Raw genomic sequence first — 17,446 nt, forward strand, 5'->3', positions numbered from 1 at the left:
TCAGTTGATCAGTGGTATTTATTGAATGTTTACTCCTTGCAAAGTTCATAGTGAGCACTTGAAAGAGTACAATGGAGTAAGCAGACATTCTTCCTTTCCTCTAGGAGCTTATAATCAAGTTGGGGAGACAAACGTTTAAATATCCATAGGTAGAGGAAGCAACTAACACCTGAAAATAAGTGTTATAGGGATATGAGGATGGGGTAAGTAGCATAAGCCCTGGTGGGGAAGGCACTCAAGTGCATGGATATGCCACTGGGAGGGAAACGATTTGTGGGGGGGAGGAGAGTGAGAGATTGGTATTGGAGGGCTTCCTGGAGGAGATGTGTGACTCTGTGTGACTTTAAGATAGTTGTGAGCAGGGAATGTTTCTGCTAATTCTGCTGTCCTGTATTCTCCCAAGCATGGCATAGGGGATAGAGCACGAGCCTGGGAGTCAAAAGGTCATGTGTTCAAATCCCGGCTCTGCCGTTTGTCTGCTGTGTGACCTTGGGGAAATTACTTCACTTCCCTGTGCCTCAGTTATCTCATCTGTAAAATGGGGATTGAGACTGTGAGCCCCACGGGAAAGGGACTGTGTCCAACTTGATTTGCTTGTATCCACCCCAGAGTTTAGTAAGCACTTAACAAAGACAATCATTATTTACAGTGTCCTGCACATAGTAAGCATTCAGTAATTACTGTTGATCGATTTATTAATTGTGCACAGGAATATAATACTCTCCCAAGTGCTTGGTACAGTGCTCTGCACACAGTAAGCACTCAATAAATACCATTGATTGATGTGATTTTAGGAGTTCTTTGAAAATGGGAAAGTAGTGGTCTGCTGCATGTGATGGGGGAACGACCCTGTCTTCCCAGTTGGACTATAGGCTCCTTGAGGAAAGGAATCCTGTCGAATAGTAGTGGTATTTGTTAAGCACTTACTCTATACTGGGATAGCAGCTAATTCAGTCAGAAACAAGAAATATTTCAATCCTACTCCCACACAAGACACACAGTTTAAGCGGGAGGAGGAGCCAGTATTGAATCCCTATTTCACAGATGAGAAAACTGAGGCACAAAAAAGTCAAGTGCCCAAGGTCTCACAGCAGGTAAGTGGCAGAACTAGGATTTTCTTGTCTTGCCTTATGCTGTCAAGTCATCTCCTATCCATAGCTACTCCTTGGACATATCTCTCCCAGAATGCCCCACCTCTATCTGCAGTTATTCTGGTAGTGTATCCGTAGAGTTTTTTGATCAAAATATAGAAATGGTTTACCATTGCCTTCTTCCGTGCAGTAAAACTTGAGTCTCTGGCCTTGACTCTCTTCCATGCCGCTGCTGCCCAGCATAGGTGAGTTTTGACTTGTATCAGATTGCCTTCCACTCGCTAGCCACTACCCAAGCTAGGAATAGAATAGATATGCCCCTGCTTGACTCTCCCTCCCATAGTCGAGACTGGGAGGGTACTGGAAACCCTCCAGTGTCATCCTGAGTTGGGGAGAACTGGGATTAGAACACCATTCTCCTGACACCCTGTCCAGCTGCTCTTTCCCATGGGCCACACTGTGTACAAATTTATTGTATTCTTCCCAAGTACTTAGTACACTGTTCTGCTTATAGAGGGGATTTAAGGAATGTGATTGATTGATTGATTGATTGACTGCACTGAACCCAGTGAGCCCTCACTCAACACCCTTCTGACTTCTAGCATTTTTTTCTCCTCTCTGTCACTGTCCCTGTCCCTACGAACCACTCTTCTCCTTTGTTCTTAATATTTTAAACGATTCTTTCTCCGTCCCTGTAGCACAATTAATTTTTTTACCCCTCACTTCAAGATCTACAGCTGAGATTTCTACCCGGGTTCGGGAATTTCCCAGCAGGCTCTGATAATGAGCCCAGAGCTCTGTCCCAATTTGTGTCTCAACAAGGGAAATCACGAGCAAAGCCCTTATAAGGAAATGAGCTGCTAAACAGTTCCCATGGGCAGAGGTATGGTCTACCCATCCCTAGTAATTTGGCCCAATCCTCTGGGGTGGGAACCGTGAAGAGGCTGGAGAGGAAGGGATTGACCCCTCTTCTCACAGAGTGCGAACGGGCCTTTAGGAAGAAGGAATTAAGCAATTAAGGCCTCACGGTTTTTCTGCCCACACAGTCATATCCCCACCTCCCCTCAGCCCCCCTTCTAGATTGAATAAATGGGTTAATCCAAAGGGATTGTAGAAAAGAATGAAAGGGAGATGGGGATCCCTCAAGCCTTTGTACAGTTTCCCCCTGCCACAAAATATGAAACAAAGGAAAGGAAAATCAGGATTGGGACCCAAATGCTCTACAACAGTAGCAGAAGGCAGATGAAACTGCCCGGAAGGAAAATTGAAATAAAAAAGATTCCATCCCTGAGGCTGGGATTTGAAGCAACAGGAAGCACTCAGAAGATCAGATGGGAAAAAAAATAATAGGGAAATGAAGATAAATGACAAGAGAGCAAGGACTGAGTTTGGGTGACGGGGGGTGCAGGGAGTGAAGCTGGGGGGTACAGGCTCATTGGGCTTTTTGCCAGGTCATCTCACACACTTGTCTCTGCTGCCCATTGAGGTGTCAAAGCTTCCTAGGTTTGCGCCAAGCTTTTAGAGCCTCGTGGGATTTTTTTTTTGCCCTGCAAGCACACTGCATTTTCTTCAGACTTAAATTTGGCTAGTCCTCCATCCTTCTGTTCTAGCTGCCACAAGGTGAATTTGCTGCCGGATATAATCCAAGAAAAAGATATCAGCTCAGATTCTCTATTCCCGCCCTACCATCTGAGGCGCCAAAGAAAGATCTTTTTCCTAGCCTTTCTCCAACGGCCCAGCCAAAATTAGGACTACCAACAAAAATGCCCCTGATTTAAGGCCTTCTGAGAGTCCACCTTGTTGAATCCCATGCAATCCAGTTGACCATCCTTAAAGTTTTGAGTCGGGCGATGGTTTGGCATCAAAAGGCAGATGAGGCAAAAGTGACATCCACCACTTTATGGCTCATGTTTAGCCCATGTCTGGCAAGGCTCACTCAGCCTACTGTAGCCTCTTGTCCGCAAACGTGGGGGGACTTGGGAGAGGTTCTGAGGCAAGCCACAGGAATAATGATAGCTTTGCAAATCAGAACATTTGAGAAAAGGGAAAAGGAGCTGGTATTATCTGAGGACAGAAAGGAAGATGGAGGGGAGAGCTCTAATTAATCACAGTGCTCAAACGTATTACAGAGTGATAGACACCCTGGGGGTATCCAGTGATACTTGCCGGTTTGATTTAATTATTACACAGAAGATGGTAATCTTCTGTTCTCCATCACCACAGAAGAAACAACAAGAGAAACATGGGTTTAAATGTGGCATGAGGGCTCCAGGTTTAAGGAGAAATTTCCTGAAAGGGAAGGGCAGTAAAGCCAAAACGTGCCCTGAAGAGATGTACTGGAATCACCTCCTATGGAGGTGGTGATTGCTACTCCAAAGGTTTAGTAATTCGGTAAAAATGGGGGAAAAAAGCACATTAAAAGCAGATTTAAACATAGTGAGCTGTACAAGCCAAGAAGCTGAATGCTTTGCTTGCAAAGCAGGAGAAAGTGTTGTGACAGCTAGACTACCGTCAACGTTGCTCTCACTCCTCCTTTTGCATTTGCCAACCCTCATGCCTCACAACCCTCATGCCTCACCCTCATCCTCTCTTGTGGCGTTCTCCTGACCTCGTTTAGTCTCTCAAGCATGCACTCTTTCCATCGTATCCTCACACTCACTGGCTAAGCACACTCCAATGCTCAGTCCCCTGCTTTTCCTTTCTCTGCTGCCTGCCTCCCCCATCTCCATTCCTATTCCCTCCTCTGCCCCATCTCCAATCAATGTAGCAATCAAGCAGTGATATTTAATGAGCACTTTCTATGCACTTGGGAGAGTACAGTAGAGAAGCAGCATGGCCTAGTGGATAGAGCACAGGCTTGGGAGTTAGAAAGACCTGGGTTCTAAATCTGGCTCCGCCATTTGTCTTCTGGGTGACCTTGGACAAGTCACTTCACTTCTCAGTGCCTCAGTTACCTCATCTGTAAAATGGTGGTTAAGACTGTGAGCCCCGTTTGGGACATCGACTGTGTCCTACCTGACTACCTTGTATCTACCCCAGCTCTCAGAACAGTGCCTGGCACATAATAAGTGCTTAACAAATGCATTTAAGAAAAGATAGACAAGAATCTCACTCTCAGTGAGCTTCCAGTCTACTGTGTGCAGAGCAGTGTACTAAATACTGTGGAGAATACAATAGACTAGGTGAACCCTGCTTTCAAGGAGCTATCAGTCTTACTCTCCAGCTCCTAATATCTGTCTGTCTGTCTGTCTGTCTCTCTCTCTCTCCTTTTTGTCATTTTTGCTCCCATCCTACTCTGTGTTTAGGAAAATATCATGTCTACCAACTGTAAAAAACTCTCCCAAACACTCAGTACAATTCTGAGAATTTAGTAAACATTCAGTAAATGCCATTGATTGATTAATAGCACATATGTCCATCTCCCTAAGCTGTATTGTGAGGGCTTTAAAGCCAATGGTGATGAATTTTTGTTTGATATGGAGGTGGATGGCAACCAATGGACTTTTTTGAGGAGTGAGGGGCCATGTCCTGAACATTTTTGTAGAAAAATGATCTGGGCAGCGGAGTGAAATATGGACTGGAGTGGGGAGAGACAGGAGGCTGGGAGGTCAGTAAGGAGGCTGATGCAGTAATCCAGGCAGGATAGGATGAGTGACTGTATTAATGTGTTAGCAGTTTGAATGGAGAGGAAAGGGTGGATTTTAACTATGTTGTGAAGGTGGGACTGACAGGATTTAGTGATGGATGGAATAGTGTGGATTGAATGAGAGAGAGGAGTAAAGAATAATGCCAAGGTTACAGGCTTATGAGACAGGACAGTAGTGCAATCTACAGTGAAGGGCAAGTCAGGAGGAAGACAGGGCTTTGTGGGAAGTTAAGGAGTTGTTTTGGACATGTTAAACTTGAGGTGATGACTTGAAGACAGGAGGAGATGTGAGAGTTCAGAGAGGGATAGTGATCAGGGCTCAAGATGTAGATTTGGGTATCATCCACACAGTGTTGGTAGTTGAAGCCATGGGAGTGAATGAGTTCTCCAAGGGAGTGGGTGTAGATGGAGACTAGAAGAGGACCCAGAACTGAACCTTGAGGGACCTCCCCCCATAATTAGGGGGTGGGAGGCAGAGGAGGAGCCGGCATAGGAGACTGAGAACAGCCAGAGAGATAGGAGAACCAAGAGAGGACAGTCTCAGTGAAGCCAAGGTTGGATAATGTCGTGGCTCAGTGGAAAGAGCACGGGCTTTGGAGTCAGGGCTCATGAGTTCGAATCCCAGCTCTGCCACTTGTCGGCTGTGTGACTGTGGGCAAGTCACTTAACTTCTCTGTGCCTCAGTTCCCTCATCTGTAAAATGGGGATTAAGACTGTGAGCCCCACGTGGGACGACCTGATTCCCCTATGTCTACCCCAGCGCTTAGAACAGTGCTCGGCACATAGTAAGCACTTAACAAATACCAACATTATTATTATTATTATAATGTTTCCAGGGGAAAGGGGTGGTCAACAATATCAAAAGCAGCTTAGCGGTCTAGGAGGATTAGGATAGAGTAGAGGCTGTTGGATTTGGGAAGAAGGAAATTATTGGAGACCTTTGAGGGGGTGGTTTCTATGGAGTGAAGGGGCGGAAGCCAGATTGGAAAGAGTCGAGGAGAGAATCGGAAGAGAGGATTTGAGGCAGTGGTATAGACGACTCGCTCAAGGCATTTGGAGAGGAATGGTAGGAAGGAGATGGGGTGATAACTACCATGTCTACCAACTCTTTGTAGTCTCCTGAGCACTTAATACAGTACTCTGTACACATTAAGTGCTCATTTAATTTAGTACCTTTGATTGATTGAGAGTAAGGATCATGGATAGTGATCCTGTTGTTCTCGCCCAAGTGTATATATTAATGCAGTACGTCTAATGAGCAATATTGATTGACTGACTGGTTTAAAGCATTAATAGTTTATATTGAGTAATAAAACTAGCCAGAACAAATAGAAGCTGCAGTTCCTGCTTTTGTGGAGTTTACACTCTGAGAATGAGTTTATCGGTCAGTTAATTGTGTTTATTGAGCACTTACTGGGTGCAGAGCACTGTTCTAAGCGTTAGGGATACCTTCCGTAGAACAGAATTGGTAGATGAAGTCCTTGCCCACAAGGAATTTACAATCTACAAGGGAAGACAGAGATTAATACTAATTATGGATAGGCAAAATAGTAGGGTACAAGAATATTTACTCAGTTATTTTGGGTTTGGGGTGAGTATCAAGGTGCTTAAGAGTTAGGCAGCCAAGTTCATAGTCAAGCTTGAACGCTTGTTCGCTTGAGTTCATCGCTGAGTTCAGGCTTAGCCCTCAGGCTGAAATCGCAGACTTTCAAGTTAGTTCCAAAACCAAGTAGAAGTCTGTTGTTTACTGGTCCCGTAAAGCCAGTCCAATTCCATGAACAGTGTGGCGTGGCTATTAGAAGCAGCATGGCCTAGTGGAAAGAGCATGGACCTAGGAATCTGAGGACCTGGGTTCCAATCCCTGCTCCACCACTTGTCTGCTGTGTGACCTTAGGCAATCACTTAACTTCTCTGTGCCTCAGTTTCCTCATCTATAATGGGAATTAATACTGTAAGCCCTATATGGGACAGGGATAGTGGCCAACCCGATTATCTTGTATCTACCCCAGCGCTTAGTACAGTGCCTGGCACATAGTAAGCATTCAACAAGTACCACAATTATTATCATTATTATTATTATCAGGTAGTCTCTGATTTATCATATACTCACTCTACCTTGCTCCTATTTTCATTACCCTGTTTTCCCTGGGAGTAAGAGTTGTTGAGCACTAGGGGTCGCCTTGAACTTGCTCAATATTCACTTAAAACTAATTTCTATCATCTGCTGCCCCGGAGGAAACTAGGCCTTCCACCCTGCTGCTCTTCACTTACAACCCCACTTTGCAGCACGCTGACCCATAAAGGGTGCCTGCTGCTTCCTGCACTCTGGAGAAGCTGTGAACCCACTGATCACCTTGGCAAGCCAGCCCTGGCCTCCAAAGGGAAAGAGGGTCTGCAGATTATCTCCTCAGCATGTTCCGTCATTCTCTTGGCAACTCCCAGGATCCTTTTCAGCAAGGGGAAGGCTGCCAAGAGCACGTCCACCTTCTTGCAGAAGGGCCTGCCTGGTGGGGAGTGAGAGAAAGCCTCTCCATACAGAGACAGGTCCATTTCACTCCTCACTCTTGGCCTTGCTGAGAGAAATCTGAGTTTGGAGAGTTGGTGATTTCCAAGGAGTCTGACAGCTTAAAGGAGACACAAAAGGGGGAAAGGTAGAGAAGAAAGAATTGAAAAGGGAGACCAGGAACGGGGGAGGAGGGTGTGGAGTGAGTGATTTGGCAGGAGATTTGATCACTTTTGCTATAAACAGCAGGCACTTTTCACAAACGAATGAACAGCAACAAACTCCAGCCCACAGCCTCCCTTTTTCTTTTTCTATTTTTTAGGGAAAAGCATGTGTCGGGCCACAAGAAAAAGAACTGTTTTCATGTTTGTTTCCTTTGAGTTGAACTCCAGACTCCACACTCATCTCTTTTGGATTTAAATAGAAGGGCCTCCCTCTAGAATTCTGGTTTGAGATGCACTACAGAGAGTGTGGATGACTCAGTGCAAGTCATCACCACTACTGAAGGAAAAACAAAACCAAAAAATCCCTTCAGCATGTATCCTAACCACCCTACCCTAACCAAAAAAATCCTTCTCCAGGAGGTGGTTCAGGACTTGAGTTGTCTGGAGTCAAAGTGTATCGGGCACTTCCAAATGCATAGTATATGGTCTGTACAAAAGGGAGTGTTCAATAAATACAATAGATTGACTGGTCGCTGACGAAGCAGCAGAATCATTCAAGAGCACTTCAGTCACCTGCTAAATCGTGTTGGTTGTTCCTCCCACGGAGGGAACTTGTGCTTCATTTCCAAGCACTTTGTACAGGGCTCAGCACTCAATCACTTGATTGATTGATGATTGATTGATTGATTGAAGGACACCTCTAAATTTATGAGCAGTCACAGCATCAGGAAGAGGGAAGGGGGGGAAAGTAAGCTCGGTGTGGGCAGGGAAGGTGTCTACTACCTCCGTTGTATTGTAATAATAATAATAATGTTAGTATTTGTTAAGCGCTTACTATTTGTACAGCACTGTTCTAAGCCCTGGGGTAGACACAGGGGAATCAGGTTGTCCCACGTGGGGCTCACAGTCTTAATCCCCATTTTACAGATGAGGTAACTGAGGCCCAGAGAAGTTAAGTGACTTGCCCACAGTCATACAGCTGACAAGTGGCAGAGCCGGGATTCGAACCCATGACCTCTGACTCCAAAGCCCGGGCTCTTTCCACTGAGCCACGCTGCTTCCAAGCGCTTAATACAGTGCTCTGCCCACAGTAAGCGCTCAATAAATACCATTGATTGATTGATTGAAAAGTATCTGACGGTGGACTTTCCCAAGTTAATAATTGCACACAGTAAGCGCTCACTAAATACGATTGAATGAATGAATAATTGCACCTAGAAAAAGGGGCCTGCAATTTTGGGATTTCTTTTGGTTGCTTTGTAACACGTAGCTTTTGAGGGATTAGTTTCAAGGGCTTTCAGCCCCCTGAGTCTGCCTGCCCGGCCTGAAAAGGACGGTCAATCTATCAATCAATCATTGGTATTTATCGAGTGCTTATGTGCAGAGCACTGCATTAGGTGCTTGGAAGAATGCAGTACAGCAAATGAGCAGACATGCTCCCAGCCCATAATGAGTTTACAGCATTAGTTTCAAGTCTCCTTGAGAGTAAATGGCAAGCCGCCTCTCTCCCCTCCTAATCCCGTTTGACTCTCTCAGAATGGAAGGACCATGCAGTGCTGCCTTTCCTGCCCCAAGTGTTGTGGAAATAGAGTTGTCATCTTGTAACTTCCACCTCCGAAAATGTGAAATGACAACTTGCCCATTAGACATGTGGTCCTTACATTCCCTCATGTCGTTATTCATAAAACGTGGACTTGGTGCATAAGGTACAGGCCACCAGATGCTCTATTTTGCTCCCAAAGCTTGGGAAATTCCCACCTCTTGGATTTGACAGCTCGCCTTCTGGCTCCCTCTTTCTCAAATGTTAGTGGCAGAATACTGGAAGACAGGAGGAGAAAAAGGGCTATCATGGCTCAGCAGAAGGAACACGGGGTTGGGAGTCAGAGGACCTGGGTGATGATCCTGGCTCTACCTCTTACCTGCTCTGTGACCTTGGGCAAGTCACTTTCTTTGCTGGGCCTCAGTGACCTCCTCTGTAAGATAAGGATAAAATATCCATTCTTCCTCCATCAATGAGGCCCGTGAGGGACAGGGTCTATGTCCTATGTATTTATATTGTATCTACCCCAGTGTTAAGTATAGTGCTTGACACTCAGAAAGCATTTAACAAATGAAAGTTTGATAAGGGCAGGGATCATGACTGCCAACTATATTGGGTTGGACTCTCCCAAGGGTTTAGTACAGTTCTCTGCACCCCATGAGTGCTCAATAAATGCTATCGGTCGATGTGATGGTGATCTTCCATGGCTTGCATGTCACCCATCTGGTGAACACCCGTAGCAATGAGAAGTTTCTCTGTGGGTTAAGGAAGTATTGGAGATGGAGAAGAATTGGAATGAATTAGCGCTGTTATCGGGGAGAGAAATAACTCTGTCTAAAGAACATATATTTGGCACCATCGGTTAAGCTTGCCTTGAAGCACTTTATGTCTGATGTGTTCTGCACACAGTAATAATAATATATATTATACTGTGTTCCAAGCACTGTACTAAGCTCTGGGGTGGATACAAGCAAACGGGGTTGGGCACAGTCCCTGTCCCACATGGGGCTCTAAGTTTTAGTCCCCATTTTCCAGATGAGATAGCTGAGGCCCAAAGAAGTGAAGTGACTGGCCCAAGGTCACCCAGCAGACAAGTGTCCGAGCGGGGATTAGAAACCAAGTCCTTCTGACTTCCAGGCCCGGGCTCTGTCCACTACGCCAAGCTTCTGCTCCCAGTAAGTGCTGAATAGGGAAGCAGTCTGTTCTAGTGGAAAGAGCACGGCCCTGGGAGTCAGAGGATGTGGTTTCTAATCCCGGCCTTGCCACGTGTCTGCTGCGTGACCCTGGGCAATTCACTTCACTTCTCTGTGCCTCAGTTACCTCATCTGGAAAATGGGGGTGAAGCCTGGAAGCCCCACATAGGACAGGGACTGTGTCCCAGCTGATTTGCTTGGATCTACTCCAGCACTCAGTCCAGTGGCTGAGTAAAGTAAATGCTTTACTAATGCCAACATTATTGTGATGATGATGATGATGATGATGATTCATAGATTCCCCCCCCCCCCCCCGCCCACAACTGCCACCTCCCCAATGAGTGGCTCACTGGACTGATAAATGCTCTTTGCCGCTGTGTTTTGCAGGAATCATCCACCAGATGAAAGGCGACTATGACGCGGCCCTGAAACTACACAAAACCCACCTGTCCATCGCTCAGGAGCTGAGCGACTATGCGGCCCAGGGGCGGGCGTACGGCAACATGGGCAACGCCTACAACGCCCTGGGCCTGTACGACCAGGCGGTCAAGTATCACCGCCAGGAGCTGCAGATCTCCATGGAGGTGAACGACCGCGCCTCGCAAGCGTCCACCCACGGGAACCTGGCCGTGGCCTACCAGGCCCTGGGGGCCCACGATCGCGCCCTGCAGCACTACCAGAACCACCTCAACATCGCCCGGGAGCTGCGGGACATCCAGAGTGAAGCTCGGGCCCTGAGCAACCTGGGGAACTTCCACTGCTCCCGGGGGGAGTTCGGCCAGGCCGCCCCGTACTACGAGCAGTACCTCCGGCTGTCCCCCGAGCTCCAGGACATGGAGGGAGAGGGGAAGGTCTGCCATAACCTCGGCTACGCGCACTACTGCCTGGGGAACTACCGGGAGGCCGTCAGGTACTACGAGCAGGACTTGGCCTTGGCCAAGGATCTGCACGATAAGCTGAGCCAAGCCAAGGCCTACTGCAACCTGGGCCTGGCCTTCAAGGCCTTACTGAACTTCAGTCAAGCAGAAGAGTGCCAGAAGTACCTGCTGTCGCTCGCCCAGGCCCTGAACAACTGCCAGGCCAAGTTCCGGGCTCTGGGGAACCTGGGCGATATCTTCATCTGCAAAAAGGATCTGACTGGGGCCATCAAATTCTACGAGCAGCAGCTGAGCTTAGCCCACCAAGCGAAGGACCGGAGACTGGAAGCCAGTGCCTATGCAGCCCTGGGGTCCGCCTACCGGATGATCCAGAAATGTGACAAGGCCCTGGGCTACCACACCCAGGAACTGGAGGTTTACCAGGAGCTAAGCGACCTGCCAGGGGAATGCAGGGCCCACGGGCACCTGGCCGCTGTGTACATGGCCCTGGGGAAGTACACCATGGCGTTCAAGTGTTACCAAGAGCAGCTGGAACTGGGCCAGAAGCTCAAGGACCCGAGCATCGAAGCCCAGGTCTACGGCAACATGGGCATCACCAAGATGAACATGACCGTCATGGAAGAGGCCATCGGCTACTTCGAGCAGCAGCTGGCCATGCTGCAGCAGCTCAGCGGGAACGAGTCCGTGCTTGACCGAGGACGGGCCTACGGCAACTTGGGGGACTGCTACGAGGCTCTGGGTGACTACGAGGAGGCCGTCAAGTACTACGAGCAGTACCTGTCGGTGGCTCAGAGCTTGAATCGCATGCAAGACCAGGCCAAGGCCTACAGAGGCCTGGGAAATGGACACAGGTAAGAGCCGATTCAATTTCCCCATTCTTTTGGGGTCGGCTTCTTGGGGACGGGGTTCCCGAAACTCCAGGCTTAGGTCTGTGCCCTGTAGACCTGGTTCGAGAAAAGCTGGCTTGATGTGATTCAGTCAGTCCATCAGTCAGTCGCTCAGTGGTATTTACTGGGCACTTATTGTGTGCTGAGCACTGTACTAAGCCCTTGGAGAGTACAGTACAACAGAATTAGCAGACACGTTTCCAGCCCATAACGAACCTACAACCTAGAGATACCGAGCTGACAGCTTAAAAATTAGTAAGGTTAAAAAAGAATGTTTTTCTTATAATGAATCTTGCAGATGGGTGTGTGTGGATGTTGTGTGGGGGGGTGGGGGGTGTGTGTGTTGTGTATGGATGTGAGAGAAAGCCAGAGGAAATATATAGGTGACACCCATGAGGGAGGCCAGCTCGGTGTTAAGCGTGTATGTAACAATGCAGGAAGTAAGCTGGAACTGGCTGGGACTCACTGGTGGTAGACGGTGTTCCAGGAAACAGTGTTCCCTGCTCATGTGGGACTGGACCGCCCACCACCGACACATACACACACACAGACACGGACACACACCTGCCACCCGCCCCCTCCGACTGTTGTCTGCTGGCTCTTTGGCTTCCAGCTGACCGATTACCCCTCCCTCACCAGGCTGCCGGCTTGATGCCTACATCACCATCTGGGTGGACATCCCTCTCCCTCCCTCCTGAAACCTTGCTCCCCACTACTGCAAACATCCTCCACCACCTTCCTTCCTTTCTCTACCAAATAGCCTTCCAGCCCCCAGACCTCTATTGATAAACTGCTTCTCCTTTCAGCACTGGTACCCGGAGAAGGTTTGTGCGTGTGAGACAGAGCGTACCTCTGTATGTAGGTGCGAGAGGGGGTGGGGGTGCATGTGGTCGAGCACGTGGGTGAGAGGGAGAGATAGACATGCGGTAGTCTGTGCCCTCTTCCCCATGGGCGAGGGTTTCTGCCCGCCTAGAGAAGAGTTGTTAGGAAAGCCGTCCTGCCTGGGAGAAGCTGGGGAGAGTTATTCAGGTGTGAATGTCACCCTGGAAAGTGGCACTCTCTTTTTTTGCGTCCCCCAGGAGTCCACAGGAAGGGATTTATAGGCCTTGCAAAGTGATTTACACAGAATTCCAAGTAGTTGGAAGGAGCGGGCTGGGTGCCACTTGATTTACTCGCGCCCATTAATACATCTGAAGGTCCCCCGGTGGGGGGGGCGGGGGGAAGGGGGCGGGAAGAGGAGCAGCATCCCTTTGCCTCCAGAGCTCCCGGAAAGGTCACCGAAGGATGGCTTTTGAATTGCTTTCCAGATTATGAACTCACCTTGGACCTCCCCGTAAGAGAGCGTGATAGATTTTTAGCTAGGAGAGGAGTTAAGAGCCCCTGGAGTAAGTGACAGTGATAAATGCTGTTCATCTGCTCAGGGCCGTTAACGTGTGGGCACTTGGGCCCTCAGCAGCATCGAGAAGCAGCGTGGCTTAGCGGCTAGCGCCCGGACTTGGGACTCAGAAGGACCTGGGTTCTAATCCCAGCTCTGCCCCTTATCTGCTGTGTGACTTCAGACAAGTCACTTGGCTTCTCCGGTCCCCAGTTCCCTCATCTGTAAAATGGGGATGAAGACTGAGAGCCCCACGTGGGACGGGGCTTTGTCCAACCTGATGAACTTGCATCTAGCCCTGCGCTTAGAACAGTGCCCGGAACATAGTAAGCGCTTAACCGGAACCTTCATTATTATCGAGGCTCTTCCCTTCTGTCTCCCCTGCAGGGCGATGGGGAGCTTGCAACAGGCCCTGGTGTGCTTTGAGAAGAGGTTGGTGGTGGCCCACGAGCTGGGCGAGGCCTTCAACAAAGCCCAGGCCTATGGGGAGCTGGGGAGCCTCCACAGCCAGCTGGGCAATTTTGAGCAGGCCATCTCCTGCCTGGAGCGCCAGCTGACCATCGCCAGGGAGATGAAAGACCGGGCCCTGGAGAGCGACGCGGCCTGTGGGCTGGGGGCCATCTACCAGCAGATGGGCGAGTACGACACAGCTCTGCAATACCACCAGCTGGACCTCCAGATCGCGGAGGAGACCAACAACCCGACGGGCCAGGGCCGGGCCTACGGCAACCTGGGCCTGACCTACGAGTCGCTGGGCACCTTCGAGCGGGCCGTGGTGTACCAAGAGCAGCACCTGAGCATCGCCGCACAGATGAACGACCTGGTGGCTAAGACCGTGTCATACAGCAGCCTGGGAAGGACCCATCATGCCTTGCAGAACTACTCGCAGGCGGTCATGTATCTCCAGGAAGGTTGGTGGATAATGGGGGAGTGAAGGGGGCGGGCCTCAGACTGGAGGAGGACTTCACTCCTCGTCATCCCCCCTTGCATATTTGCAGAGACTTTCTGGGTTCGTAGCTCATTCACTGTAATAATAGTGATAATGATAATGATAGTAATGATAATAAGCAGAAGCAGCGCGGTCTACTGGATAGAGCACAGCCTGAAAGGCAGAAAGACCTAGCTTCTAATCCCGGCTCCGCTGGTTGTCTTCTGTGAGATTTTAGGCAAGTTGCTTCACTTCCCTGGACCTCAGTTCCCTCATCTGAAAAATGGGGATTAAGGCTGGGAGCCCCACTTGAGACAGGGACTGTGCCCAACCTGATAAGTTTGTATCTACCCCAGTGCATTGTGCAGTGCCTGGCACATAGTATGTGTTTAACAAACACCATAAAAAACCACTGTGGTCTTTGGTAAGTGTATATTATATATCAATCACTGTACTTAGCACTGGGGGAGGTACAAGATCATCAGGTCCCACATGGGGCTTCCCATCTAAGTAGGAGGGAAAGCAGGTATTGAATCCCCATTTTGCACATGAGGGAACTGAGGCACCAAGAAGTGCGGTGACTTGCCCAACGTCATACAGCAGGCAAGTGGAAGATTCGGGATTAGAACCCAGCTCCTCTGACTCCCAGCCCATGCCCTTTCCACCCGACTGTGCTGAATCTCAAAGTTGCCTATGCACCATCATGGTCTTGGTCCCCACCTCCCAGTTTGCAATCTAGTTGGGAAAACAAGATGCACAAATTGATTTCCTTTCTCTGTTGGGCCATTTGGATATAATAAATTCAGGGTGGAGTTGGGTGAGAGTGGTAGGAGAATCATCCATCAATTAGTCTGAGCGCATACTGGTCACAAAGCTTCAGTCAGTCAATCAGTGATATTAATTGAGCACTTACTGTGTGCAGAGCACTCTATTAAGATCTTGGAAGAATACAATACAGTTGCATGGGTGCTGGCTGGGGTTTGGAGTAGGAAATGAGTGCAGACTGCTAGGATGAAACCAGTCAATGGAGTGTTGAAAACCAGAGTCAGAGCGGGTATTGTATCTGGGGCTGTCCTAGAAGGGTGGTGATTAGTGCTCAGCGGAGCAGGCTTGGCCAGCATTTTAGCCGCAGTGGTCAGCCCGGGTGGGAGAGCAGGCAGACCAGACAGAGGTGGAGGAGTTGCTAAAAAAAAAAGCTTAGCAGAAGCCACTGCTAGAGGTGACGTGATCTGGTTGGGATCGGCACTGGGGTAGAGCTGCCAGCGGGCTGTTAGGATCGACTCTGACGAGAGGAGTAGCTTCAAGAGAAGTAGGAGCCATAGCAGTAGACACAGCAGACAAGCAACATGGTCTAGTGGCAAGAGAATGGGCTTGGGAGTTAGAGGTCGTGGGTTCTAATCCGGGATACGTCACTTGTCTGCTCTGTGACCTTGGGCAAGTCACTTCACTTCTCTGTGCCTCAGTGACCGCATCTGGAAAATGGGGATTGAGACTGTGAGCCCCACATGGGACAACCTGATTACCTAGTATCTACCTCAGCACTTAGAACAGTTGCTTGGCGCATAGTAAGCGCTTAACAAATGCCATTATTATTAGTAGTAGTAGTAGTAGTAGTAGTAGTAGTAGTAGCAGCAGCGGCAGTAAACCATCAGTTGTATTTATTGAGCACTTACTGTGTGCTGAGCCCTGTACTAAGTACGTGGGAAAGTAAATTATAACGAGTTGTTAGACGTCTTCTCTGCCCACAAGGAACTTACAGTCCAAGAGGAGGAACCCATAATCTACTAGTACCAGCAGCAGCAGGAGAAATAATCGTATTATACTGAGCACCTACTGAGCACAATGTACTTTACTAAAAGCTTTGGAAAGTTCTACATACGCATGAGATGTATTCTCTGCCCTCAAGGAGTACATGGAATGTGATTGTGAGCTCCTCACTGGATTGTAAGCTTGGCATGCACAAGGATGGTGATTACCAACTTTCTTCCAAGCGGTTGGCATGCAGAAAGCGCTCAGTAGATACCAGTGACTTATTGAGAGTGAGGTTGATTGAGAGTGAGAGGCCTCCCTGGGTGCGATTGGGAGGATGTGTTTTGTGGAAACTCAGAGTGGTTTACCATGAATCCCTTTGCAAAACTCGAAAGTTATTTAGAACCAGACAAAGCTCCGTGATGCCTTGTGTTCTGTTGTGTAAAATCACAGAACGGGGATGGAGCCTGGCACTCTCTTCCAGGTAACTCCCCCAGGGAGGCATAAAGATAACGACGAATAAAGCGGAGCTGAGCAGTGCCCTCCTCTCTCAGATTCCACGGCCCCACGGCTCTGGAGGTGTTCTGTCCTGAAACGCAGCGGCTTGCCGTGCAGCAGAAACAAAAGCCGCAGGATCCTAGGGAAAGGCTATTAGTTCACGTCAGATTCACGCAGGCCTTATCTATTCCTTGTCAGCCCTTGCTGGGCCACCCTGATGTGGCAGATTGAAAGTCCTGGCCTGAGAGCAAAAACAGATTAAATATGGAATGCCCTGGCCGGAAATACCCCGACAAAGAAATGCTCATTTCTGCAATGTTGTTGGAATCTCCTCCGGTCTCAAAAATACCTCACAGAATCTACCCTCTACCTCGCCTCAACAACACATGATGGGAGAAAGGTTCTTTTCACAGAGTATATCCTGATCCACACACTAGACTTGGAATGACATCAGGAAAGATGTCCAAAAATCCAAATAAATAAGCTTATAGCCCAGCAGATTTCCTTTGCTAGAGTGAATGTTTCCTTGTTTCCCACTATTTCATTTGTATTTTAGTGGCTTTGTCCTCTTTGCCTCATTCCTGCTGTTAGTCCTCTTTGTGAGTTATTATTTAGAAGAAGCTAGGCATCTGAAGCAATTAGCTTGCTAGGTGTTCTGGCATATTATACTTCACCAGCACTCACCGTCTTAGGAGAAGCATATATTCTGGTGGAGTAATAAAAGCTATAGTGTTCGTTAGGCACTTACTACATGCCAAACCCTGTTTTAAGCTCTGATATGGATACAAGACCATCAGGTCGACCACAGTACCTGTCCCTCTTGGGGTCACAGTCTAAGGTAGAGGGAGGGAGAAAATTGAATCCTCATTTTCAGATGAGGCAATTGAGGCATGAAGAACTTAAGTCACCTGCCCCAGGTCATGCAGCAGGCAAGAGTCACAATAGGGATTAGAACCCAGGACCTCTGACTCCCAGACCTATTTTTTTAATGGTA

The 17,446-nt window shown here is 48.5% G+C and overlaps 1 protein-coding gene across 3 annotated transcripts in view; it reads left to right on the forward strand.

The window, feature by feature from the left end:
* TTC28 (tetratricopeptide repeat domain 28) overlaps positions 1-17,446 on the forward strand; it is a 441,985-nt gene that overhangs the window by 347,957 nt on the left and 76,582 nt on the right. For all 3 annotated transcript variants that reach the window (XM_029049080.1, XM_029049081.1, XM_029049084.2), the window contains 2 exons: positions 10,525-11,866; positions 13,665-14,188. In XM_029049080.1, coding sequence (XP_028904913.1) covers positions 10,525-11,866; positions 13,665-14,188 — 1,866 coding nt within the window. The remainder of the gene's footprint in view (positions 1-10,524; positions 11,867-13,664; positions 14,189-17,446) is intronic.

Source organism: Ornithorhynchus anatinus, chromosome 21 (genome assembly GCF_004115215.2).
Source record: "Ornithorhynchus anatinus isolate Pmale09 chromosome 21, mOrnAna1.pri.v4, whole genome shotgun sequence".
Classification (NCBI taxonomy): domain Eukaryota; kingdom Metazoa; phylum Chordata; class Mammalia; order Monotremata; family Ornithorhynchidae; genus Ornithorhynchus; species Ornithorhynchus anatinus.